Genomic DNA, 26,917 nt, shown 5'->3' with positions numbered 1-26,917 from the left:
ACAGTGTTGCCAAGCAATGGCTTGAATCACAAATGGGTTTGTTTAATTGATGAATAGGCAAGAAACAACAATAGTTTAAAACCGTACAAAAGCGTACAAATTTGTCGTTTTTGTTGAAAACGTGTCCACAATTTCCAACCAAAAGATTGACCTTACAATCAGTTAACAGATTTAAAAAAACACTTGCAAAGCAAGCTTAAATTCTGCAGCTATCTTTGAGGAAAAATGCATTATCTTCTCTGCAAACAAATAATTATATCCACTCTTCCGCGTATTTGACGATTGAACGGCTGCAGTATTTTTTGTGCATTTAAACATGAAATATTAAAAAAAACATTCCTGTGAAGCAGAACTGAGAAGTGCATTTTTCATCGTGCTCACTGATTGGAACCTGAATATCTGTTTGTTATGTTCAACTGATGAGGTCGTGAAGTGTGAAGCTGCAACGCCGAGGAACGGCATTTGAACCGCATGAAATAAATTATTTGTGTTGAAGCAGAATTCGCTGCTCGCGTGCTCCCTTGACAAGCGCCCTTTCAGCCGACAATAATACAAATAACCGTCGTCGCGTAGTCGTCGTCGTCTTTCGTTTTCAAATAGCTCGCTGACCATGGCGAGTTTGCATTTATCTCCGGTTGCCCCGCAGATGCTCACTTTTCTAAACCATTCACGACGCAAATGAACGACGTGTTTTCTCAAATCGAAAAGCGGAAGAGGGCGACTGTATGTTTTGTGAGCGCATGAATGAATGAGTGGCGATCACTGTAGGGTTGCCAATTCATATTTTATACATATATGGTTTTCAAATTTTTGATTTAGTTTGAAAATCAGAGATTAATTTGAAAAATCGAATGCAAGAAAACTAGCAACAAGAGTAAATGATGAGTTAAAAATATAAATTATTCTATTTATTTATAATGTCAGTTGTACACCTTTGGTGTCTAATAAAGATTTTCATTCATTAAAAATATCAATACAGATATTTAATTGTAAAAGACACTAAAGTCCCACGGTGAAGAGTTGAATGTGAATGTGTGGCAACCTTATGAAAAGGCGACCGCACACGCAGCAGCAGCAGAGCATTTCCAACTGGCGACCCGCATATTCAAAGCAAATCGCCGTGCTTGCCTTCTTTTATCTTTAGTGGGACCATTTTCCCTCCTTTTGATTATTTGATGAGTCGAAAAGCTAAGCAAACTTGACGCTCTTTCGTGTTTAAACATTACCACCACGCATGCAGCAAAAAGACATTCGTAGCTCTCTTCAAGAGAAAATTTGTTTTGCTCGACTAGCTTGTTTTTCTATAAGATGAACCTTGTCCACTTCTGAGAAAAGACTTGCTCAAGCTATATGATTAATCGATTAGAAGAAAAGTATTTTTATTCGTTCCAGAGGAGATTAGTTTGATAGATTATACCTGCTCAGCCCTAGTTATTAGTGTTTGAGGAGATAATTTGACACCTTGATAAAGTATACACTATTGTAATAGCCAGTGTATATTTCAAGTTTTATTTGTTTGTTTTTTCATCAGAAAATAATGCAATGAACTTTTAAAACTCAGTTTTTACCTATTTACTTGAAAATTTGCACGATTTTACTAAGTTTTCGTGTCTGATTTCAAAATATTTGCGTCGAGATCTGTTCAAAAGTTCTATGATGGGCTGGGCCATCAAAAGAGCACTCTGACTCATTTGGAAAAATCAATTAGCTCTTCAAACCCAGTGACTCAATAAATTAATCAGGAATTTAGCTGCTAATCTCAGTAAAAGGTCAATGTTTAGTATATTTTCCCGCACTTATTGTTAGCAACACGTGCCATGCCTTTTTATTATTCCGTGGGACTACGCACCTCATTTCAAAATTTCCGGGATTTGCACCCTCCTCCACTGGTCAGGTAATTTAACGGGTTAAATTCCAATTTCACCTGCAAGGGGATTATTTATGGAATGAAGAATGAAGACTGTACTGATAAATATATTTTTTAATATCTAAAAAATAGTAAAAATGTTTAATAGATATTTAAACTTTAATAGATTGTACGGCAAGCATTGAAATAATTAAAAAATATATATTTAATTTCCTAGTAAGCATCTAAAAATTAATTTAAAATTTATCCTTTTACCATTAGAAAAAAAACAATTTACAGCAATACAGACCGAGTTTTTATACAGAACAACCAGCTGTCAGTATTTATATGATGGTTAATGTCCCCTTTGGCTAGATCAGACTTATATGCTCTATTTCCAGCAGCTTTCGTTGATTGAAGCCAATTTAATAAGTTAGTATAAACATCAGAGGCGCGCCGCAAACCCACACGATCGTGCAGAATCCGAGTTTTGCCGGCTTTGCTTGCGGTCGTAGGCGAGCGAGCGTGCATTTATATTATATAAGATCGCGTGCTGCTTATTTAGCACACTCGCAGATGAAAAATGAGCAATCGTGCTGACTTTTTCACTGCTGAGTGCCAGATAAACGCACAATACTGTACAATAATAAAACACTGCTCGTACACGTCGCTGCATGCATGGTGACCTAAAATAATAAAATGGGAGCTTGAATAATGTCAAGGGTGCTCTTCGCTCGCTAGCTGCTTGTCGCGAGCTCGCTCTCAATTATGTATCGCAGACAAATTGTTCTCTTCGCCTGCCTGAGCCCAAGAAACAATCGGCTTCCAATAACAATGGACGAAAAATTATGCTCTCGCATTCAAATGTCACCTCGCTCCGCGTCTCGACACCACAATGCGGCGGTCCACTTTTTTCTTTTCACACCTACGTCGCAACCCCTGCTCGACTAATCGGGATTTTTAATCGCAGTCAGTGTGCACAAACAAATCGAAATATTTCGATTTTGAGTTGATTTGAAACAAAATTCATAACCATACAGAAAATTATAAATCAGCAATTAGTTTTATACATGAGCAAAAATCTCGCCCTTTGATTTAACCTAGCCAACCTAAATTAATCCACGCAGATCTGAGCAATTCGATAATTTTACTGCGTGATTTGTTTACAAGATTTACCAGAAACTTAACACTATACAGGTTTGAGTTTTATTTTTACGTTTTTATCAATTTTGTAGCTTATTTAGTTTTTCTGAAAAACTTACTGTCATTTATGAAAAAACAAGCTATTTTTACAATAGATATGCAGGTAATCTACCAAAACAGACATATCAAAAACAAAATCTATACAAGACTGACAAATGAATCATTTTAATCCAATAAAGTTCTAACTAACAATAAGTAAGAACAAATAAAAATAGCTTTACAATGGGAGCCAGCAATTTCATCATGTATTGTGCACTCTCGTCCTGCCATTGCCAAACAAATTAACATCATGCATTTGTAAAGTTACAAAAGGAGCTCAAATTGCATTTACACAAAATTTTGCATGTCTATACGTTAACCCTTACATTCAGTATTTGACATTATTTATCAAAGAGCAGAAAGCTTCTGTCCATTCAATTAGACGCTTTTGGACGTCTAAAACTCGCATCTCTCTAATTAGTCCACTGCGGTTGAAAATCCCATTTGATGCTTCTGCTTTTGCTCCCATTTCTATAGCACCTCATCTGCTGTTTTTGATATACTTCCGAGCCGAAATTTATGATTTTACAGCGACACACGCGAGCAAGGTCGAATTGATCTGCGCAATTTTTCCGGCATGTGCTTATGCTGTGTGTGTGTGTTGTGTTTGCTATATGTGACGTGATGTAACACACAACAAGTTTACAGCACTCGCTCTCGGCGGCTATTCACATATATATACACACACGTAGACAATAAATTGATCGCTAATTGAGAAAAATTCATTCAAGGGCAAGAAGCACGCGACGCAATTCACACAAACACACATGCTCTTTTTTGTATAGCCAGTTTGAAATGAATTGCATAATCTTTGGGGACGGAACTTGGCGCAAGATTATCGCACTCGGGTAAATTTGCATATTTTTTGTTTCGAGGTCGGAGTTCAGTTTGACACGTCGCACAAAGCCGAAAACGTGACCGAACAGGAGGCAACAACGCAGATGCTATACCATTCCGACAGGAAGTTTGAGTGTGACATGTTTTCCGCGTTTTCCCCAACAACGAATAAAATCGTCGCACGACACTGTTTGACGCAATATTGTTCGACGCAAAATGTGGAAACGCCTATCTGAAACTGTCCATTGAGTCGCAATAAATAATTTTAATTCAAGCTCCGAAATTTTAAAGGCATAAGGGAAATTAGAATCAAAAAGTGCTGATCAGCGCAACAAGCACTGCAAATTAAGAGATAAGAGCGGCTCCATAAAAGCGAAGGTTTTACGATCTTTCATGAAGTTATTTCCCCAGATAAGAAAAAAGTGCAATTAATAATTTTACGTTCATATTCGAGATATCAACCTGTCCTTGTGCTTCAAGGTCTTTTATTAAGGATCAATAATATTTTCCCCGCGATTGGCCCGGAATGACTGGATTAGTTTCAGGGCCGTTTGTCATTTGACTCTTATCGCGGCTGCGACACTTGTGATTATTATTTGACCTCAGAGAAAGAATCACACACACACACACACACACACACACACACACACACACACACATCACACATCCCTTTTGGATTTAGTAATTTTTACATCCTCTTCCTCGATCGTTATTTCTCTATATTGCATCATTTTGACTGATATCTTCTCTGCGGTTGAGCAATATTGTGAGATTTGTATATATCTTTATTTGAGATAGTTTTGAAATTTTTCATTGGACAGAATTTACGTAATATTATGTTAATGTTGACTTTTTGTAATTGAAACAATATGTTTTTGAGTAAAACAGCTTGTCGGGATTAAATTATTGGCGATTACCGATAGTCGAATGCCAACAAGCTTCAAATAAACTTCAAAGTGCCGACAAAAGTTTACCTCAGAGGGCCGTTAAACATCAAGAGAACATCGAAAAAACTACCCATGTGTTTCACATTAAAATTTCAGGAATGGTTTAGATTAGATTTGTTAAATTTTATACTAGGAAATATTTGAAACGTATACAAAAAAAAAAGAAAAAACCTAAAAGGGTCCCTAATGATGAACTTTTGTAATTTAAACAAATGGTTAGGATTTATGGTTGAGCAAAAACCGACAAACATTTCATGTTACTGGTGATTAGCGAACAATAGAATGCCAACCAAGCGTTTTCAAACTTTAAATTACCGACGAAAGTTCACCTTCAGGGGGGCCTTTAAAGTAAAGACGTAGAGAAAAAATTTTAAAAATCCTTGTTTCAATTACTCTTAATTGAGGCTAATACGTAAATGCTGTAAAATCTTTAATTAATTTTTGTTTAAAATAGTTTGGACCCTTTCCACGAAGTTTGCGAGGTCAAGCACATGTGCTTTTTATATAACAATTTTAAGAAAGTAATAAATTTTACACCATTTGCGTGTTAGCCAATTTTGCCATTGCCTCAATTACAAGTAATTGTAACATCCTTTTAATTCTTACTTGAAATGCTCGTAAAAAATTAAGAAAGACGAGCTAATACTTCCAAGGTTTCCGCGTTTAAAGTTCCGGGAAATCGGTTAAAAAGTTTGTAAGCTGATCGAGCGATGAGCACTGTCTCCTTGCTGAAAATCAGGATTTAAATTGCTTGCCCAGTATAGAAGAGAAATTAAGCTCATATTTCGCAACGAGAGGAAGCGAAATCAAGCGGAAAAAAATCGGTGAAAGGCCGTTTAATCTTTCGAGAAATTCGGCAAATTCTAAAACATTTTTATTTTATTTCATTAATGCACATTGTGTGTATACAGAGATTAACTATGATAATGCTAGATCCCAATGATAAGATGAATTTTTACTGTGCAAGGTCCTTTTTTGATTGTTGCAAATTGTAGAATAAATTTGTTATCGATCAAAGGCTTATTGCATCCAACAATTCAATAATTTTCCATTGTTGCCCTGTATCAATCCATGTTAAATTATGTACGTATAAATTCCCTTGCGGGTGAAATTAGGAATTGGGATTTTCGATTTATTTTTTTATTTTTTTAAAGGTTTAGAAATTGGGCTTGAGATGAAATTAATCCTACATTTTGTACGACGTGAGAGAAATTTCCCAAGAGAACTGGTTTTAAATATCAAATGCTATCGACAGAGAACCGTGTCTATCCAGTTTTTAAAATAAAAATTGTGTAATTCTCGGAAAATCATAAAAACGCGTAAAAACTATTCATGAAAATGCATTTAAGAAATTTCCAGGAGGAACAGGAAATGGAAGGGGAACGCCATAGATAAACACGAGGGTAGATAAGTTTTACATTAAAAATTCATTAGTTTCCCGCAATCGTCTGACCACGTATTAGCGTCAGGGGTTTCTGAAATTGCGTATGCCTTCCTCGTAAGTTGAGGCTAAAAACACAAGAAAGCGTTAGCCGTGCGCTTTTCCGCGCCTTATCTGCACTTTCATTAGTGTTATTTCTTTCTTGACAGCTACGCGAGTTTGACGACCTGCGCCGAATGAAGTGCAATCGCGTCTCGAGCGTTTATGAAATCACGGCGCGCGCGGTGTGCCCCCTCGAGGGCCTCTTCATCGCCGCGCTCATCCCAAATAGCACTCGGCCACGGATGTTTCGGCGAACTTTGCTCCTCATCACACTCCGAATGAAAGGTGTCAAGGACCTTTCTCGCGCCGGGCCTGCCAGGGAAATGCGCGCACATTGCTTTCGCCGCCGGAAAATTTCGATTGCAGCAGGGCGTCGGCTCGAGATTTATTACACTAATTTCCTCCCTCTCTCTCTGATGGAAAAGCAGGCCACAACGGGCCTCGAATTGCATTGGCGGTTGCTCACTTGGAAAATCGGTGCCGAATGAATTCAGAGTACTTCTTTCAAACGGAGCCGAATTGATTTCCTCAAATGGAATTATAACTGCATTGAAAAATGAGGACAAATTATAACCTTTAAAAAGCGCAGTGCTTGTTTTTAAACCAATTCTCGGCTTTTAGACGGTTTGTTTGGGAAATATAGTCGGTTTCAAACGGTTTTCTAGAAAGTGCTTCGTTAGTAGCACAATTCCCACGTACTTAATGCAAATTCAAATTATTGCGAAATATTTACAGGGAACAATTTCGAATAATTCTTTTTGCATACACACTCAAAGGTTTTCATTAAAATCGTACTGGGAATACTCAAATATGTTGGAACAATAGTTTGTTCCCAGTTTACACAAAGGGCTATAAATTACAGTTAAATTATTTACCAATTTTGAAAGAGATTGGATTTTTAGGAATCTATTTCGCTTGACACAGAAATAAAGACCAAAAATGTGCCGGAATATATCGTTGCAGAATGAATTTAAACTTAACCATACAAAGGAACTGCATTGACTCACTTGTCATCAAAGAAAAATTAGATCTCATTGCTAGTTGTAAATCTGCTTCAGTAACTTATTTTTTTAAATGTATAATAATTTTGAGCAGTCAAAACAGTCAACTATATACTACTGTTTATCAAGGAAAAATTCTATTTTTAACGGTTTCTTGGTCGATTTAGATGGTTTTTAAAACAATTTCTATAATAATTCCCATACGTACTTCATGCTGTCAATGGTATTTTAATTTTATTCTCCAATTTTGTACCAATTTTCTGCAGATTTTAATTTTTTACCATAGGTTGACAGGTGGGAAAAACAGGCCATAAAATGCTTTCTATCCAAATGATGTTGTAATTTAATTTAAGAATTAGTAACATGATTTTCACCACCAGACATGGATAAACATTTTGGTATTGAATTTATAACAATGGTTTGGCATTAAAAAATAAAATTTTGTGTTTTTCACCAAAGAAAATTAATGGAATGAATAAATATTGTGACAAACCACGTAAAGGTGTAGGTCAATTGTTAAAAACATGAAAATTTATTAAAATTTATCGACGAATAATGGTCTTCAGTTAGCGCGGCATGCACAGGAAAAAGGACATACGTTTGATTCCAAGAATGTGGAGGTTTTGAAGCAAGAATAGAATTCGTGGAAGAGGGTGGTTATGGAGGAGGTGGGAATGGAATGCTCGGAAAATGTCATTAGTATCCCAAGCCACTTGCTTTATGATATTTGGAAGAATATTTCACGCGCTGAAAGGGGACAAAAACCTACCACCTGCATGTGAGTTTTGTGCGTAGATTTAACAAAGGGGTGGCTTTGAACTTTTCACATTTGGTCTTTGGAGCTTGCCTCAAGTGCCTCATGAATAGATGGGTGATATTTGTTAAGAATTGTATGGAATTTTTTGTGATATTAGTTTGTGACATTATTTTATTTGTGTATATGATTGTAATTGTAACTCATGATTAGAACGTATTTGATGACGTCGAAACTGGTCGAGGAATAAAAAGGACCAATTTCTTTTGACAACGAGGACGAAGCCTGGTTTTAATTATATTGAACATGAAAATATATTGTCGTTTAAAAAAAATAATAAAAAAATGGGCAACATACAACGCCACAAGTAAACATTTAAAGTGATTGGGAATTGACCCAAAGCTCTTCTAAGCCCGGCCCTGCCGTAAACAGAATTAGCAAATCCAACATTTTTTCTTGTAAAATGCATTGCGTAAAAACTGTTTTTTGAGGGGTTTCTCACAATTTGCGCTTTATTCCGAACCACATGCATTCTTGAAATATCGAAAAATAAATATTTCACTAAATAACGAATAGATATTAATTATAATTTTTTTTTTACTCTGTCTTATTTGGAATAAAATTTGACCTTTCCACGTAAAATTAGTTTGCATTCCTTATTAACTTTTAAGTTTTGGTCACACCAAGACCATGTCTTTTTGGTCTGTTCCTTTTTTTTAATTCATGATAAAAATCTGTTAAAATATTGTAAGATTCTTCCTTCAATGGCTGGTCCTGCTGGTCAACAGATTTTTACCACCACCTGCTTTTGGAAAAGCGACAATGACCTTTTGTGTTTAGGCCAGAGTGCTCATTTTATACAGTTCCCATATTTTATTCCTCTACAACCTTCACTGCGAGGTAGTGAAATTACATCTTTAAAACATGCGCTCAACTCATTGCTTGATTGATTTGCAGCAAAACAAAGAAGACGACCTAATTTGCATGAGGAGATCAATATCTATATTTAGAACTGAAGCTGGAGTAAGTGGTCTCTTTTTATATTGATTTACAACTAAACATGCAAATTGGTTCTAATTCTTAAACAGGTTTAAAGTGCCTTACATCCTAAAGTGGATCGATACAGGGTGACAATGGAAAATTATTTGAATTGTTGGATAATGCAATAAGCAGTTGATCGATAAATAATTAGTTCAAATAACAAAAAAGGACATTGCTATAGTAAAAAATCTAAATTTTCTCCAAAATCTACAATACTTGACCACTTTTTCTTGGCAGATTTCGATCCCTCTCGTCGAGATCTGTTCAACGACAGCGCATGAAACCTTTTAAGGAAAACTCTTTATTGTTGTGAAACAAAATTGGATTTCAAAAAAGGAGTCAGTCCTCAGTCCTCACCATTCGAAAAGCGTGCTAAGTTTCAGCAACTTTTCTCCATCATTTACAGAGCTAACTTAGGTCAAATTTGGCTTCAACTGAATCGTAAGGGAAGAGTTCATGCATTGGCAACAAGGATTTTGAAGTGTCAATCCTCTTTAAAAGTTTATATTATCTCTTTGAATAACATATAGTTAAAAGTGTTACATATTACTAAATCTAACTTTTGAATGAGTAAGTCCGCTCTCTGAGCTTGTGGTCCGTCATTTTGGTGAACTGCCTTCCCCACAGAAATTGTCTGAACTTCTTGACAGCCCAAACCACTGCACGAGCTTCAATCTCGACCTCGCCTGCCGAAGAAGCAAGTTAATTCGCACTTCCTCTTCTTTTGTCCACTATTACTTTGGCGAAGTCGAGATTGAAGCTCTTGCAGTGGTTTGGGCTGTCAAGAAGTTCAGACAATTTCTGTTGGGAAGGCAGTTCACCATAATGACGGATCACAAGCCACTATTGGTTATTTTTGGCGAGCGCAAAGGCGTGAATGATAATTGGACCACAAGAAACAAGAGATGGAATAAAAATGAATGGTTTATTAACATCAGATTAATTTCGTCTTTCCTAGCTAATATTTTTTCGTTCTCAACAGAGATGAATTTCGAGATTTTTAGACACTTAAGTCAGTTGTCATTAACTATGAAAAAGTTCCATTGACCAAATTTATGGCGTCTTAGAATTCGTACCGATGCACTCAGAGGGTTATTTAGTGGCTTGGACAGAAATTTCTCAGAATTAGTAACCCATCACCAAATTCTTCAATGTACATGTCAATGCTTCCCTCCTCTTTCATGGTTCACAATAAATAAAAAATTGTAATTACGTGTATTTTATCCTGTGTATACAAGCACAAAATACCTGAGGAGAAAAATTCATTGACCCTGCTATAGCATTTACACAATTCTAAATTCTTTCTCCTTCGAGGATTTTTTTATCTCTATCTAGCGTAATTTTAAGAGACAGGAATGTAATCAGATTTATTTCTAAATGGTGATGATAAATTAATAAAAAAAAAAATAGGAAATAGAGTTGCTTTTATAGAGCACGCAAAATGTCAATGTGGTTTTGCCAATCTTTTTGTGGTCAAATCAAAAATGAAAGATAGAAGCACAAAATATCTATTTTTAAATAAAATGAGAGCGGATGTGGTTTTACGAGTTTCAAACACTTGCTGTTTGCCTCGTGATTACCCGAGCCTATTTTCGCACTACAAAGTTAGCAGCAAAATCGGTCGAATCGTCTTTCGAGTCCGCGGTTTCCATCGCATTTGCATGGTAAAGCAATAAGTCGGCGGTGCCGTCTGAGGAAAAGATTACGACTGCGAATTTAAATATCAAACACCCATAAGCGAGAGAGAGAGAGAGAGACAGAAAGAAAGAGGAGCTTTTCAAGTGCTGATTTGAATACGGTTCCTTGTGTACGTACAAATGCATCTCATCCTGCTCCTTTCTTTCATGTGTGTGTGTGTGTGCTGCGAGCGAGGCATTAGCCAACTCGCGCTTGGTGCTAATAATTAAAGAGGTCATGTTGGGGCCTACAAAGTGATACAACGCGCTACTCGGGCGCAGGCACGCGTGTGTCTATCTATTTGTTCAACGAGTTCCGCAGCTTTTTGATGACCTTCTCTCGCTATGTTTTTTGCATCTCTTTATTCCCGCGAATTTATCGAGTCCTTGCCTCCGCCGCCGCGTTGATGACTCCATGTGTGCGTTATCTGCGTGAATTGACGGCCTTAATTTTTTAATGGCGCTCGCTCGTTGGAAGCCGCAATCAAAGTACTCGATCAAAAGTTTCCTTCTGAATGTGAGTGGCAGTCTCCTGAAAACGTCCTACATTTATTTATTTTATTATTTTTTCGTTTGCTAGACCTTCTTTTGTTATCAAAGGTGCGTTGTTTTCGTGTCTTGAAAAAGGTAAAAAAAAAATACCTAAATATTTGTATTTAGGACGAAATTGTTAAATTCTGTGCAGTGAGTGGCTTAAAAAGTTGCATTGAATTAATTTATTTTATGAATCAAACAAGTATTTCTTAGAAATTCTAATAAGGATTCTTCATTGTTTTTGTGGCTGATTTTAATTCCTCTCGTACCGATCTGTTCAAATATGTGTGGCTTCTGTGAACAATATTTCTTTCAGCGAAATAAATCACAATTTACAGGAAGCAGAGGATATAAAAAGAACGCAAACTTTGGAACTGATTTCCTCGAGAATTTACGTACTGCAACATGAGAAAAATGTTGCTATAACAGAGCCCTTTAGTGACAAAAACATTTTAGCCACTTTTTTTACGAAAAAAAAAAAACAACTTTAAATTGTGTTAAATGAGTTTGGAGAGTGTAGAACGCGCAAGTTAAAGAAGAAACTATTTGAGGTATTTCAAAGAAAATTGATGTTTTATCAACTATTGTGGACGAAGACTTAATAAACTTATTCGTAACTTCAGTAAAAATTTAATTTCTAGACTTTTGGATACAAAAAGAATGAAATTAAATTAAATCGTGGACGTTAACGTGTTTTCATTTAATAAATTACTGTTGTAAATGAAAATTCTGCTGTTAAGTGTTGTGTAAAGCATTCAAAAGTGTTTGGAAAGAAAACTGACTTAAAAAAGCAGCAAAATTGAGCTAAAAATGATCTATCAATTGTCTTGTATGCCGGCAAATTGAATATGTACATTTTCATTTTTTTTAACTATGACTGTAAAACCCTAAAACAACTTAACTATATGAAAAATATATTCAGATATAAATGCAGCCTAAAAATGTTTTAGTTTGGAGAGGTGGATAGCGAGTTTTTACACATGAAGTAAAGCTGTTTTGGCATATATTTTTTATTGGAAATCTATTTCCAGCTTCAAGGTTTGCGATATGCAAATAGCAGTTTAATATTCAGTTATCTCTGTCATGAGTAATAAAATTTATATTACTTAAGTCGTGCTTGTAGCAATATGTAAAACTTTCAAATTGCATCCTTGTATCAATTAAACAACGCCCATCCTGCTCCCTTCGCAACAAACAACATGGCGGATATATACCATCAGCGTAAAATTACATCTGTAATTCAATTTATAAAATAAATCACTGTTTTTTCTTTAGCTCGTATTTTAGCTTCCTGTTTAAACTGGATTGATACAGGGTAACAGTAGAAATTAATTCGAATTGCTTGATATATACAATTATTAACGGATGGATATATTGTTAATTCCCAACAATGTGAAATAACCAAATTAAGACCAGTAAGTTAACAGTTTGTTAAATACATACATAGTTCAGACTTTGTCATATATTTTTTGATGAATTTAAATGTTTGTCCATGAGTTTTTGCTTGGTTTCCATTCCTCTCGTCGCGATCTATCCAGTGGTGTGCAAATTACAAGGTAAATTTGCTTAACTGGCGAAATAAATCCTGATATATTGTTAACAGTGCTCACCACTTGTTTGGCATGCAAATTTTGCAGCCGATTTTCTTTGAAACTTAACAACCTGTGTAAATTTTAGCTCTTTCCCAAATTTCAGAGCATATTTAAAGGTAAAGAGGTGAAAATTATATAGTTAAGAATTTTCCAAGTGCTGGTCCACTTTAAAGTCAGCATTGGCCTGACAGAAGGAGCACACACAGTTCGTTATAAAAGTTGCCAGCCGACGAGAAATAAAGGTTAAACGCGTCACTGATTCGTGTAATTGTGCATTCGGCGGCATAAATGTCATGCGCGGTGTCCATATACACACGTCTTGAGTTGAATCCTTGCGAAATTGCTGTGCGCGCTCGTCATCTTCTCTTTTTTTTTGAGCGATTGTATGACTTGGATTGTTAAACACGTCTTGCAAAATGATTTTAAAAATGATTTTTGCAACGTCTTCATCTGCCGATTTCCCCAGGCTGTAAAATGAGTTGATATGCATTAAATCTTTTGTTGAGCGCATTCATGCAGGGGGAAATTTTCGAGCCGCTTTATAGATAATTGCATGCAACGCGGACAGAAATGGGTCAGTGCATTAATTAATCAAGTCATTAGCTGCACGCCGATCGACACAAATCGCCTATTCCGACAGCGCTTTTTAGGAAAAACTCGGCTTTTCGAGCTGCATGTTTGCGCTGCGCCTAATTAGAGTTGACCCGGTTAAAAGCGGAGCGGCGCAGTTCAATTACATGCCAGCCGTTTCACTCTGTCTGCCGAACAAAGCGCTCTTTAATAGCCCAAAATTGGCTCCAATTGTTCCTCTTCATGTAACAAAAAATATAATATAATAAAACTCCCTTGAATGTGTAACAGAGAAAATTCTTTCGGCGCAATCCACGCGTGGGCAAAGCTTGGCAAAATGGATGGCGCAGTTGTGCAGTTGCAAATAATAGGATTTGTTTTCAAATGGCTTCCTCCCGGACAGAGCTAAAAATATAAATTCTTTTGTGTGGATTTGTCTCTAGCTAAAATTGGAACAACATATTTTGCATTTAAAAGAAATCTAGGTCCACCTCTTAATAGCCCAGGGGGATGATTTATAATAATTTTTGCGTCGTCAATTTTCAAATAAATTTTAGGCAAAGATTTAAATTTTCTAAGAATTCAGATCTATAGTTTGTTGGCTGTTTAATCATGATTTATACTTCGCTATACGAGGAAATGATTTCCCTTGGAAGCTACACAAAATTGGTAATGGGAGGAATCGCTCAACAAGCTACAAAAAAACTTAGCGAAACGGACTGAAAAAAAATGTTGTAAGATGTATACACGGAGGTTAATGGTTGAATTTAAATACACTGAATTGCTAAAGAGCAAATACTGAAACTTTCTGAATTTTCAACAAATATGCTTCAATAATTTTGCAGCGCATCATTGCAATTTTTCCCCTAAACTATATGATTGCAGTGCGTTACAATTTTTGTCTGATTGCTCATGCGATTACTAGATTTCATGAGCATATTGGATTTAAAGCGAATGAATAAAATACTTGATGACATTTGTAAAATATAATCTTAAAATTTATTCAAAGTATAATTTACTTAAGTTACCCTGTAAATATCTGAGAAAATCGGCCCAAAGATGAATGCGGCCGCTTTCAAATGTCTCACACTATATTAGAAATCTTAATGTATTTTGCTAAAGCTTGAGAATTTCCCTCACACGTTGCACACCATTAAATAAATTGAGGCGAGAGGAATACAAATGAAGCGATAAAATCAGGCCCAACATTCTTTTTTTTTAGAAAATTATCAGCATCTAAATTTATATTTTAGCTTGCTTTTGACTATTTAATTAATCAATCGCATAAAGAAGATTGATAATACCAAGCTATGTAAGTATCTTGAAAATCCATGTTTCCAATGCATTAACTAATCTCTATGGGCCAAAATTGACCTAGGTGCACCGTAAATAGCTATAGTATAGCAGCAAAGTTAGCATGCTTAATTCAAATAATGGTAAAAGGACTGTCTCCCTACTTGAAATCTTAATTTATTTCGAAACAAAGAGTTTCCATAAAAGGTTTCATACGCTGTTGGATAGATCTTGACAAGAAGAATCAAAATCTGCCGAGAAAATGAGGTCAAGAGCTATAAATTTTGGCGAATTTAAATTTTAGAAGTTTGTCAGGGTCATCTATACATGATTGAACATTTTAGAACACCTTGTTCTCTCTGACAGCTTGATCGACTACTTTTTTACCTAAAAATTATAATATTCTACTCTGTGCTAAAAACCCACCAAGAGTTTCATTGTTTTTCTATAAAACCGCATCGAATTCTCGCAACATTTCGCCCTAAAAATATTCTTCACGTCTAGAAAATAGCCCCTACGCAAGTATTTCAGATATTCTTTGTAAAATGGCTTTGATTCTCCAGCGTTTTTAAGTCAACAAACATCCAAAATATTTTCATACTTCAAAGGCACTAAAGGAAATACAGAATATTGTTTTCTCCGTGCGGTTTACAGTTAACTTTTGAGTATTATTGGAGCTATATTCTTTATCTTCCGTCTTTTTGGTGGCGTAGTTTTTGTGGTTGAATATTCTGTTTTGTGACCTTCTTGGTGACCTCTAGCTTTGTGAAGGAGAGAAGATAAAAATACGTCAAAGAGGACGCTCGGCGCAAGGGAACCTAATTGCCCGCGTGCAATTAGCGTTTCCCCAATGGACATTTTCCACGTATGCAGTTATCGCAGCGTTCTTTCTTTTCCAGTCCCCGCTATTTCGACACACTTCCTGCGTGGGTGCTATCAATCACGAATTGAAAATAGACAGTTTTCCTTTTCTGGATTCAGCAATCGACACGATTTTCCGACCTGCAGAGAGTCGTCATGACACTCTTTCCTTGCGGCTAATGAGTGTTTTTACGCTTTTCTACGGGTCTAATAATATTGCACGGGGTGGCGGGCCGCGTTGCGAGCCACCCACTGTACACACACATATATTCAACGAGCGCGAGATGTGCGCTAGAAAGCTTTCCATGGCTGTTGCGCGGGGCGCGGTCGTTGCCCTCGTTCAATTGTGCGCTCGCCGACTACATGCACTCGCCGCGGACCGCCACTCGTCGGCGGCGCACTGTGCACCAATGCTCGGCTTACACGCAGCGCTGCACTCTTTTCCCAACTGCATGTTTCCGACACAAATATAATACACACCGTCCTTTTTATCCTTTGTATATCGACCACCAACGCATGCGAGAAATATAAATATAATGAAATTCTGAGCGCCGAGGTGAATGGAACAAAATGTCGGGGGTCATCCGAGGTTGCAAAGAGTTTAATTTGATTTTCTAACTCAGAATTTAAAAATTGTTATTTTTGTATGCTTCAGGGAAATGTGTGATGCTTTCCCTGCGCCTAATTCCTGGTTTGAATAAGATCTTGAATTGTCAACGAAAGGAATCGTGTCGCATTTTGCTAGAAATTCTTCAAGTAAAAACATGATTTCGTCCTGGTCCCGGAAAAATTGCGTAACTTTCAACAACCAAACGCGAATTTCCTTGTTGCAAGAAAAGGTCAACAATCAATTCGACACTGAAAATTTGGGTGTTTGTTGAACGTTTTTACCGGGACCAGGACGATTTAATTTTTTTGTGTGAATTGAAGTGAATTGATGCTAGACAACAATACGATAGGAAAAAAACAATAATGAGAAGAGGATCAAATGTGCAACAGTCAAAAGAGGGCCTAACAAAGTCAAATTTACAGCGCCTGATCATATTTTCTTGACGGATTTCAAACTCCTCTCGTCGCGATCTATACAGCTGTGTGTGACACTTCTTGGGGAAACTCTTTGTTGTGGAATTGAATAAGATTCCAAGTAGGGAGACAGCCCTACCTATTTATGAAAACCAGGCTTACATTTCAGCCACTTTCCTCGAAAATTGAGGTCATTTTTTGATGTAACTGAATCTGACGGGATTAGTTTAATCTTGGCTTAAAGGATTGGCAGTGTCAATCATTTTAAAATAAAAATCCTCATGCGTACAAAAGTTTATAAGTGTTTACGAGTTCTCTCATTTTCTTCTTCAAAATAATGTCTCAAATGTGTCAAATTGATAAAAAATGAAAACAATATGTGCAATTTTGTCTTCTTAGTCTGTCCAAGTGCAGTGAAAAGTGCTAACAGAAGCCACGGACTTAGTAATCAGGCCATATCAGCACCTGTGGTGAACGTGATTTTAGTTGTTAACGCAAAAAAATTTTTAAAAACGTTCTCTGGTATAGATTGATTTGATGGTTTTGTGGTGACTCGCGCTAAGCTCGACATTTTTCGTCATGCGAAATAAATTCATTTAATATTTCTAGGGTCATCTCGGTAGAAAACAAACACCTTGCATTTTCTGATGTGAAATTCATAGAGATAAAATACTCATAATAAGCTATAGATCCCGAAAGGTACACGGTATACTCCTCTGGTACGAATTGATAAGCGAAATTAATTCCATTCAACAGTCAAATTCACTTATTTTTTTAATCGTTATTTTATCAAACGATATAATTTGGAGAAAAAGCCGTGAGATGTCAAAAGAACGTTCGCATGAGTGCACTTGAGGCGACATGCCAACCTGTAAAATTTATGTCTGCGACAAAAACACGGATTTTGTTCACAGTTTGTCAGTTTACTATCGCCGAGTACTCTTGCATGCGAGTAATTTGTTTAGAACGGATCGAGAGGCCACTTGAGAGATAATATATTAACTGAACACTTGAGTCATATTTATTATCGTGCAACATGGGGCAAGACAAGCAAACTGAAACTTTTCATCCTTATGGAACGCACGCAGTATATAAAATTGATATTTCAATGCTGAATTTTTATATTAAAACACGGAACTGTTGTTGAGCACGTATCAAATTATCGATAAGTGACAAATTTTAAAAAATTCATGGCATTGCAACCAATACTTCAAAACTATCAATATTTCCTTACGGATAAAGGGAAACTTATATAGGAAACATGATTGACCGGCATGAATATTATCTCAAACGCCAAATCAAATTGAAAAGCTCCTATATACAAAAGGAAATGACCTGGCTTTTTTATAAATAACTGATTCAACTTTTTTATCGTCTTCCCTGTTCTGATTTCAGACTCATTATTATTTCGATTTTCCGTTGATTTTTCTAAAACAAAATTAGCACATAATATAATTACAAAAAAAAACACATTAATAGGGAAATTAGGCATTAGCAAAACGCTCAAACTGAAAATCTACATTAACAAACTCTTCCACATTACATTATATACAGCCTGATTACTGTCACGAAGAGTCCTTGACAACGACAGTTTTAAAAGCAGCAATTTGAAAATGTTCGTTTAATTTGCTCGGTCGGGTTCAAGGAGAGCCAATAAATCAGTATGTATGTGCGCAGTACATGAAAGTTATTTACCCTGGCGGCTTATATATCAGTTTCCCACGCACCAATTGTGTTCTCCAGGAAGTGTCTCTGCCCCTGGAATATGTAATTATTTGGTCGGTGAGGCCGCGCGCGCGGTAAAATACGATTCAACACAGCTGGGTTTCACCTCTTCGCTGATGCAAATCGGCTCAGATTTTCCGTCTCCTCTCCCGACATTACATTTTTTTTTTATTCTTGAGGCGCCCACCCAAGGCAGCAGAAGCGAACAAAGAAGACACTCTGCCGCCGCCGCCGCCGCCGCTTCTGCTTTGCGGCTTTTGTACATTTCGGTAAACAGAAAGGCTCTTTCTTTCTCTTTTTTATCCACTGGAGGTCTCTCTGCTGAGTTGTCGACGACAGGGTGCTCTTCCGTCTGCCAATTAACGCCGTGAAGGTCGTTTTCGATTCGGATAAAATGCTCGATGCGCGGTTCAATGTCGCGTTCGAGTGATGCGCCAGTTGAAATTAGGAAAATTGCTTTAAAAGCTTCAAGCTCTTCTCTTTGAAACATATTTAAAAAGTCTATTATATGCTTAATTAGAGAAAGAGGATCTAAAAAAAATTAAACTCAAATGGTTTCACTGGAGAATTTCGATGAATATATTGAAATAAAAAGACTATTGATTTTTCTTGCGGTCCTAAACTTCTTCCTTAGCTCACTTTCAAGTCAGGTACTGACTTTCTCGGCTAAAACACAACAGGATAATAAATTTGATAAAAACATTTTCCACCAAAATTATCTTTACGGCACGAAATTTATTGGGCTGTTTGGATCTATATCTATTTGTTAAGGATTAAAAAACAACAAAAATAGAAAAAAATACACTGTGATATGACGAGAAAATTGTTGTTTAGAGCCGAATGAAATTTTTGAAAATATCCAGCAAAAACTAGAAACGACTAAAAAGTTCTAGAAAACATTATTTTTTTATTTTTCGAACCAGGATTAAAGTGGAATGATACTGGGCAACAATTGAAAATTATTTGAATTGTTGGATGCCATAAACAATTGATCGATAAACAATTTGTTCAATAATTTGCAATAATAAAAAAGAACCTTCCTACAATAAAAATTCAAATTTTGCCAATTTTCTCCAAAATTTACAGTGCTTGAACATATTTTCTTAGCATATTTAGATTCCTCTCGTCGAGATCTGTCCAACGGTGTATGCCACTTATTGGGGAAACTCTTGGTTTTGAAATTAAATCGGATTTCAAGTAAGGAGACAGCCATTACCATTTGAAAAGCACGTTAAATTTCCAGCCAATTTTCTCAAAGAATTACAGCGCTCCTTAGGTCAATTAAGGTTTTAACTGAATCCTAAGGGGCGAGGTTATGCATTGGCAACAAGCATTTTCCAGGCTTTTGCAGTATCATTCCTCTTTAAAAAAGTGTAGCTTTTATATTGTAGTTTGAATGACCAAAAAAGTCTAAATATTGCGTGATTCATGCTCATTAGGCGTCTAAAAGTAAATCAGACGCACAGAAAAAATATTCATCCAGCTTAAAATACCCAATCTACTCTCTTAACATAGCAGAATATTTTGTTTTCCATTTTGAAAAATGGTGAATTTTATTGTCAGTGCGTCAAGCTGTAAAATTTGAGCGTTTTCAGTCTGCAACATTTATAAAATAGAGCCCTCTCGTTGTGCGGCACCACTTTTATGTATATTAGAGGCTCGGCCCCTGTACCACTGGGAAGCTATTTCTGTTTTCACTTTAATCATCGCCTACATCACATTTTTGAGCCAAAACGAGCCCTTTCATTAGAATCGGGCTTGTGCCTCCTACGCGACAAAAGCCATGAAGCAAAATTTGCCGTGTCATTCAGGAAAATGTGAAATTAAATTCTTGCAGCTTTGAAATAAAACTTCCCTTGGGTATACATTAAATCTAATTTACTCCGAATTGAAGCGTACGCAGCGCTTTTATCTCATAATGTCGCGCGAGTGAGTGAGAGCAACGTCCGCTTCTCGCGTCTGATGCTGTGTTTTTATTGATCACTTTTCGCAGAGCACTGCTCCCGTCATCCGAATTCACGCGCAATAATGTGTAACTCGAATAAGTGCGCTAATTAAGACGCGTTTTGTCCTGCTAGGCGCTTATGGAGTTGCGACAAAGTCTCGGCAGGTGCTTCGGCTGGCTTAATCGGCCCTTTGTGTTCGGCAGCGTTCACTTCTCAGTCTCGACTGCAATACAACAGCACTTTGAAGGGTCCTTTCATTCAAACACACAGCGTACTGTTCTTTTCTGCGCTCTCGGCGAGAGTATTTTTGCGAAACGCTGACGCCGAATTGCGTTATGAATATTGCAAAAGCCATTAAAACGACCTCTTTAATATATACGCTCTGATGTCGTTTTTCTCTCTCCCAATTAGCTCGGATTTTTATTCTTCAGTTATATATGATTCCTGTGAGAAGTGAAGAATTGGATTAAATCTGAAGAAGCACGAGAATTGCTTGTTAATTAATGAAGTCAACTTCTGGAGGTTGTTGAGATTCTATTCAAGCCATTTTTTATTACTACGCATTTTACAGACTGTAGAAGGAACAAAAAAATAAAATTTCCTGCAAGTGCATTTTTATTTCCTCTGTTCAAAACAAATTTATCGTATTGGAAATACCTCCAGCACTTATAGCCTGGTTTGATTAGGGCAGCAGTTCCGGCCGTCAAAATGGAACACGTCAGTCTTCGTGATAAAGAAGTAGAGTTCCACTCTTTTGATTTTTTTTTTTGCTCAGCAATCAGACGTTTCAAACAATCGTTGATTTATAATTCTCTGCAGCTTATTCTGTTGTGTAAATTTTGTTTTTAAAGTAAAAAAGGACTACTGATAAGGCTCGGGGAGTAGAAACAGCGCGCTAATACCAGGGATTATAGATTTTTCGCAAAATTCTACCGAAAGAAGCACATCTTTTAATCATTTCATTACAAAAAATAAGAGCCATTTCGTATTAGTTTTCTTCGTATCATTTTCTTATTCGCACAAATTCTTCTTTTCACCTGGATGTTACTGACAAATGCAAATGTAGTTATTGTAATGCTGATCTGTATAGTATGTACCATATTCTTGATTGTCCTTGTCCTTTAAAACCTTTGACTTTAACCAAAGCAGCCTCATATAAATGCTGGAAATAGTTGTACGCCGTTGGCGTTTAATAAATATTCTATTCATTTCGTATTAGTTTATATTCTGTTTTTCTATGTAGCAATTCTTTTATTCGGATTTATCGGAATTAGATAGGAAAATGTGGTCCAAAAGAGAAAGAAGACATTCTACGAAAGCCGCCATAGCAAACAAGGCAATAAAAGTGGCACCTAATCCCCTTTTACTATACAGAATTTACTTTCATAAATAATCCAGCTTATCATCTCCTCGTTGGGAAAACAAGGGCATTATTTAGCGGACTAATTAGGCTCTTAACTTGCAACAATTGATTTGAATAAACTCGCATCAAGCCAGCACGGTGAGAGACGAGTGAGGTTGCCTTTTACTTTACACACACCTAATGATGTGCGCAAGCATCTTTTGTTGCTGAAACGAATAAAACGCGGCTGCAGATGAAATGCTTTCAGGCTCTGTGCAAAAAGCGTTGGTTGGTCGTGGCTACGGCATTAGGGGCACGTAATTGATTTTATCAGCCGAACGAACGAACGAGCGAGCAAGCGAACGAAGGAACGAAGGAGCAGCGAAGAAAAGTGGATGGACGGACAGAAGTGGCTGTGGGAACGCAGCCTGCGGAGGAGAAGCGTTTGGTCACGGAGTGCGCCTCCGCCGGCGTGCACCGCGGCTTCATTATCCTCTCGTTAAGTACAGTGCGGCGCAAAGCAAACGGCCCGCCGCACACATCACAACAACAATGAATGGAATATCGCGACGAAAACGTCGCTCTGCTCTCGATTTTATTCCGCCGGCCCGTTGAGCAAGCTCTGCTCTGCGCGTATTATAATTAATCACACTCGGCGCGCTGCTCGATAAATATATTTAAACGTATACACACAAACGTCCAGATTGCGCAATTCATATGTGAGAAAGCCTGGCTATGTGTGTGTGTGTGTGTGTCGGTCGCCAGCAATTGCATGCACATGTGCTGTGCACCGACCGAACGGATTGAGCTGCAGAGGCCATCACTCGCGCGCTGGGCCGGGTCGGCGAGACACCAGCAAAAACTGATTTCGCGCAATTATCGCCGGCTTTCGCACGCCCGGCTTCGTTTCCCTTGGCCTCAAACCCATAAATTATGTAAACTTTTCAAACAATCGCCACTGCGTTTAATCGGCAAAAGAGAAAAGCGTCAAGATAAAGACCGTGTTTACAAGCGGCAATTTACACTCAAATGAATTGAACGATGCCAGGAGCGATGGATTTTTTCTCAAGTTAAATCAACCTGTTTGTCAAGAGCAAAAACTATTTCTAAAGATCTTCACGTTGTTTAATATTTGATAGGACAAAATCCTTCATATTTGTAGATAAAACTTTGTAATTTTTCTTATTTCCCGTTACTGACACTTTTGATAATAAATTAGAAAAGAGAGGTCACCTTGTGACCTTCTTTGCCCGAGCTTTTTTTGGCTGTTGCTTCGTGCAGATAAATTTTTAGCTCACATTTTCATAAAGATAGCGCCATAAATTGTAACATTGCCCCATCAGCAATCTTGCACGTCATAACCACCGTCACAAAATACATAATATTAACAGCAAATGCCAAATGTCACTTGTCCGCGTGCACCTGCTTGTCCTCCCGTATCATCATCAACATCATCATGTGAGCACACATCCATATAGCCGAGTCTGCTTTTTTAATTATCTCCCACTCATCCACGCACGCTGCATTCGATCTATTAAAAATAATTGGGAGCGACGAGACAATAATTCCCCCCGTCGCTCAATCATCCACGGTCGCTAGGTTCGTTGAGCGGCCGAGTTGGGCTGTTTTTTTTATTATTATTATTTCATTTTGTTTATCGCGCTTTATATTCCACGGTTCCAGATTTTTCCGTCGCACCCACTGGCAACTGCGCAGGAGGGACGAGACCGAAAAACGCAAGTCTTCCGACACGTCTAGCCGTTTGGCCCGCGGCGGCCGCGACGAGGAACCGGAGAATTCGCAGGGCGGGCGACAAAAAGAGCGGAAGGAGTACGAAGGTCGCGTATACGTAGTTTGCGTTCGGGTTCGATTTAGTGCGCGAATATTAAATATTGAAGGCAACGGACGAACGTTATAGCTGGCGCTCGGGGCCGGGGGAGCCGTTCGGAGCACTTCGGAGGTTCGGAGCGATCGTCGCGCGCAGAAAACAGTCGGTTTATTCAGCTGCTGCTGGTGCTGGCTGCGGACGGTGTATCGGTAGCCGTCGGTTGGCCAAAAGAACCGGTTGTTGGGGCCCTCAGCAGTTAGTTGTTGCCGAGAAGCGGACGAGAGCACGTCGCCATGCCCTTGCAGTGCAGTGAACGGCGGAGAGTGCGAGCCAAATGATGAAGCGCTGGAGCCCGAGGGCGTCGCCCCTGCGGTTGTCGCAGCTGTCGCCGCTCGCGTCCGAGGACGACGTCGGGCCGCGCTCCGGAGGGTGCACGGTGGTGCTCGACCAGCTGCCCTCGGATATGCTCGAGTCGTTGTCGTCGGACGGGCACGTTCGGATGGGCCTGCCGACGCCGCCCGACTCGGTGCGCGGCGACGACAGCACCAGCGTCGTCGAGCAAGACACCGTGTCCGACCTGCTCAGGGACATGGTGGACAGGCTGGACACGCCGGTCAGCCACGTCAGACGCAAGAAGAAACGCAAGTCGAAGAAAAGTAGGCACCACCATGAGCACCAGGAGAGGCCGCGAGTCAGTCCGATCTTCGTGTGGGTCAAACAGGCCGAGGAGGGCGTCATCGGGGAGGTGTGGTGCGAGGATTACGACATTCGCAACAGGCTCAGGCTGACGAAGACGCCGGCCGGCTGGAGGGCCATCCCCCGGACCAACACCCTGTCCGAGATGCAGAGCGCCCTCCGCAGGGACAGCTCCGACAGCGCTGGTTTCAGCGAGGAGGAGCTCTCCGAGCGAGAGGAGGACAAGGCCAAGTCCCAAAACGTGCAGGTCGACCCTGAGAGCGACCCTGAGCGGGAGGATGTCCCTGACGAGGATGACGACGAGGAAGGTGGATTTCCTGCGCGAGAGGACGCTCATGCGCAAATCGAGACTGGACCTGTTGTTCCTGAAGCGGATGAAAATGAAAATCACCCTGAGGAGGAGGAGGAGGCGGCCGACCTTCCTGAGGGGGAGGATACCTTGATGGACGATGCAGAGGACGAGTCGGAGTGCGAAGAAGCTTCACCTGAGAAGGACTGCGGTGTTGCCGACGCTTCTGAATGCTCCATCAAGGACAAGGACGAATTTGTTGACAAGCCGCGGGAGCAGGCGGCAGTGGTCGAAAAAAGTGAGAAGCCGGCGCAATCGGTGCCAGAGGAGATTAAGGAGAAGAAAGTGACCGTGTTGAACCTGAAGGGATACAGTGTTAAAATGGAGGTTCCGGAAGAAGAGGAAGTGGTGATCAACCCCGAGCAGGTGGCCGACCTGAGCGCCAAGAAGCGAGAGCCGGGCCCTTTGCCATGCCGCAGCCCCTTGATTCGCCTGCCTCCCCTCCCTCGCAAACCCCTGCCGAGCCCGGTCCTGCAGCAGCCTCCCTGCGAGTATCGGACACCCAGTCCGGCGCACCAGGCCCTGCCAGTGGCCTTGCCCGGCGTGCCCAGGCCCATGCTGTCACCGCTGCCAGCCCACGTTCACGAGAGGCCGATGAAGAGGACCATCGAGAACACCGAGGTGCCGGCCAAGAAGCAAAAGCAGGAGCCCACCCTGAGGGAGCTGCTGCGGGAGAAGAAGCAGGAGTCGATGTTGATGGAGCTTTTGATCACGAACCATTCCACCACCCCCAAGAGGGTCCAGCCACCCCCTGCGCCTGCGGCGCCCCTGGACGCGTTAGCGCAGCTGAGACTGGTCATGTCCAAACTCAGGGTGCCGGACCCTCTGCTGATCCCCCAGTCGAGACTATCGGCCCTCTTCGCCAGCCCTGCGACCGAGATCCCCCGGTTGCTCGCCCTGCCCCCTGCACCCCTCTCGCCAGACGTGATCGCCGTTTCCCTGGACCGGCTGCAGGCGCTGCTCCAGCGGTCCGACTCGGAGCTGCTCGCGTGGGCCGCGCACGATTGGGCCCTTCCGAAGCCGCCCGCGTGGCCGCCGGCCGACCTGACCGCCCTCCACCTGGCGGCCATGGGCTTCTGCGTGCCGCCCCCGATGGATACGTGGCACACTCCTCCGCCACCCACCAAGCAAATGCAATTCACGCCCGCCGCAGCTGCGCCGATGAAAAATCCACCAGCCCAAGGGCCACCAAAGCCCCGCATCGCCTGCAAGGCGCTAAGCGACCTGATGCCCAAGAAAAACAAGCAGGCCCCCAAACAGAGTGGTCCACTAGTCTCGCCGCCTCCCAGTCTCACTATGGGCTTGCAAGGGGCAACCAGAAATCTTCCTCAACTCTGGCATCCCCTTTTTGGAAGGTGAATATCGTTTATTTACCCTTTTTGGATTAAACATATTCACTTCATTTTTTTCCGCGCAATACGTTAAGAAATTTATTTAATTTGTTTCAGCCACACGAGCGACTCGTGGAACTGGAGGAAAACTGTCCCCGTTCACGGCGACTGATGGGTTGGTTGTTGTCTTCGGCGGGACACTGCTACTCTCGCCTCATTGTGATACTTGTCAGCACCTGGCCCAGCACTGAGTGCCATTTGATGAACAGTACACATCGGCTGCACCCGGACAGTGTGAATCAAATTCATCGCGCGACGACATAGTGAGAGAGACAGCCAGATGACAGTTGTGTGCGGCCGGTGCTGACTGAGCATATATACCAAAGCATAAATCGCGTTAATTATTAAATATTTAATATTATTAATAATTTAAGACTCTTCTACTGGCCAGTCCTGCGTGGACGAATGAAAACAAGCCAGTCTTTCGTTCATATACCCTCATCTGCGTATAATAGAGAGAAACTATGTTTCCATTTTTTCGGTCATTTTTTATTTGTGTCTTTATAGCTAAACCGAGACCAGTCCAAAAACAAAAACTCGCGGGTACAAAATCGAGAAAAAAAAGTTGCTACGAAAAGTTGATGTGAAAATTATTACGTCAGTGGTTGTACTTCTAAAATAAAGTCCCCTGTACAGAATTATACACAGTGAAGTTGTGCCGTTTCATTTCATTTCAGTCGAGTTAGTTTTTGCCAACGAGGGTTGCTGCTGCTGCTGGATGGGAAGATTCGAGGCGGGAGAGCGCAGCGCAATTCTACGTAGCACACACAAACATAATCAATACCGAGAGAGTGTGTTTCACTTTTAGCCACTTGCCCTGCGCGAAACTTGTGCAGCTCGAGCCAGCGCGGCCTCCACCAAATTATTATTTCGTCTATCTTGCCGCCGCTCTTTTAATGTAAAAATCAATGCCCTCAATTGCAACATTACCTTGTCCTGC

General features: G+C 39.7%; 1 protein-coding gene across 1 annotated transcript; it reads left to right on the top strand.

Annotated features, from left to right (window-relative positions):
- The first annotated feature begins 23,707 nt into the window (after positions 1-23,707).
- LOC135942597 (uncharacterized) lies at positions 23,708-26,629 on the top strand. The gene is made up of 2 exons (XM_065488784.1): positions 23,708-25,941; positions 26,035-26,629. The coding sequence occupies exons 1-2, from the start codon at positions 23,876-23,878 to the stop codon at positions 26,087-26,089; spliced, it is 2,121 nt and encodes a 706-aa protein (XP_065344856.1). The 5' UTR covers positions 23,708-23,875; the 3' UTR covers positions 26,090-26,629.
- The last annotated feature ends 288 nt before the right edge of the window (positions 26,630-26,917 follow it).

This window comes from Cloeon dipterum, chromosome 4 (assembly GCF_949628265.1).
Source record: "Cloeon dipterum chromosome 4, ieCloDipt1.1, whole genome shotgun sequence".
NCBI classification, from domain to species: domain Eukaryota; kingdom Metazoa; phylum Arthropoda; class Insecta; order Ephemeroptera; family Baetidae; genus Cloeon; species Cloeon dipterum.
The sequence above is the reverse complement of the archived record's forward strand: the minus strand, read 5'-3'. Positions and strand labels throughout refer to the sequence as shown.

Bases quoted from the DNA above. Each gene is read 5' to 3' on its own strand.
- LOC135942597 (XM_065488784.1), top strand. From the start codon at position 23,876: ATGATGAAGCGCTGGAGCCCGAGGGCGTCGCCCCTGCGGTTGTCGCAG. The intron at 25,942-26,034 runs GTGAATATCGTT...AATTTGTTTCAG, and splicing joins TGGCATCCCCTTTTTGGAAG to CCACACGAGCGACTCGTGGA.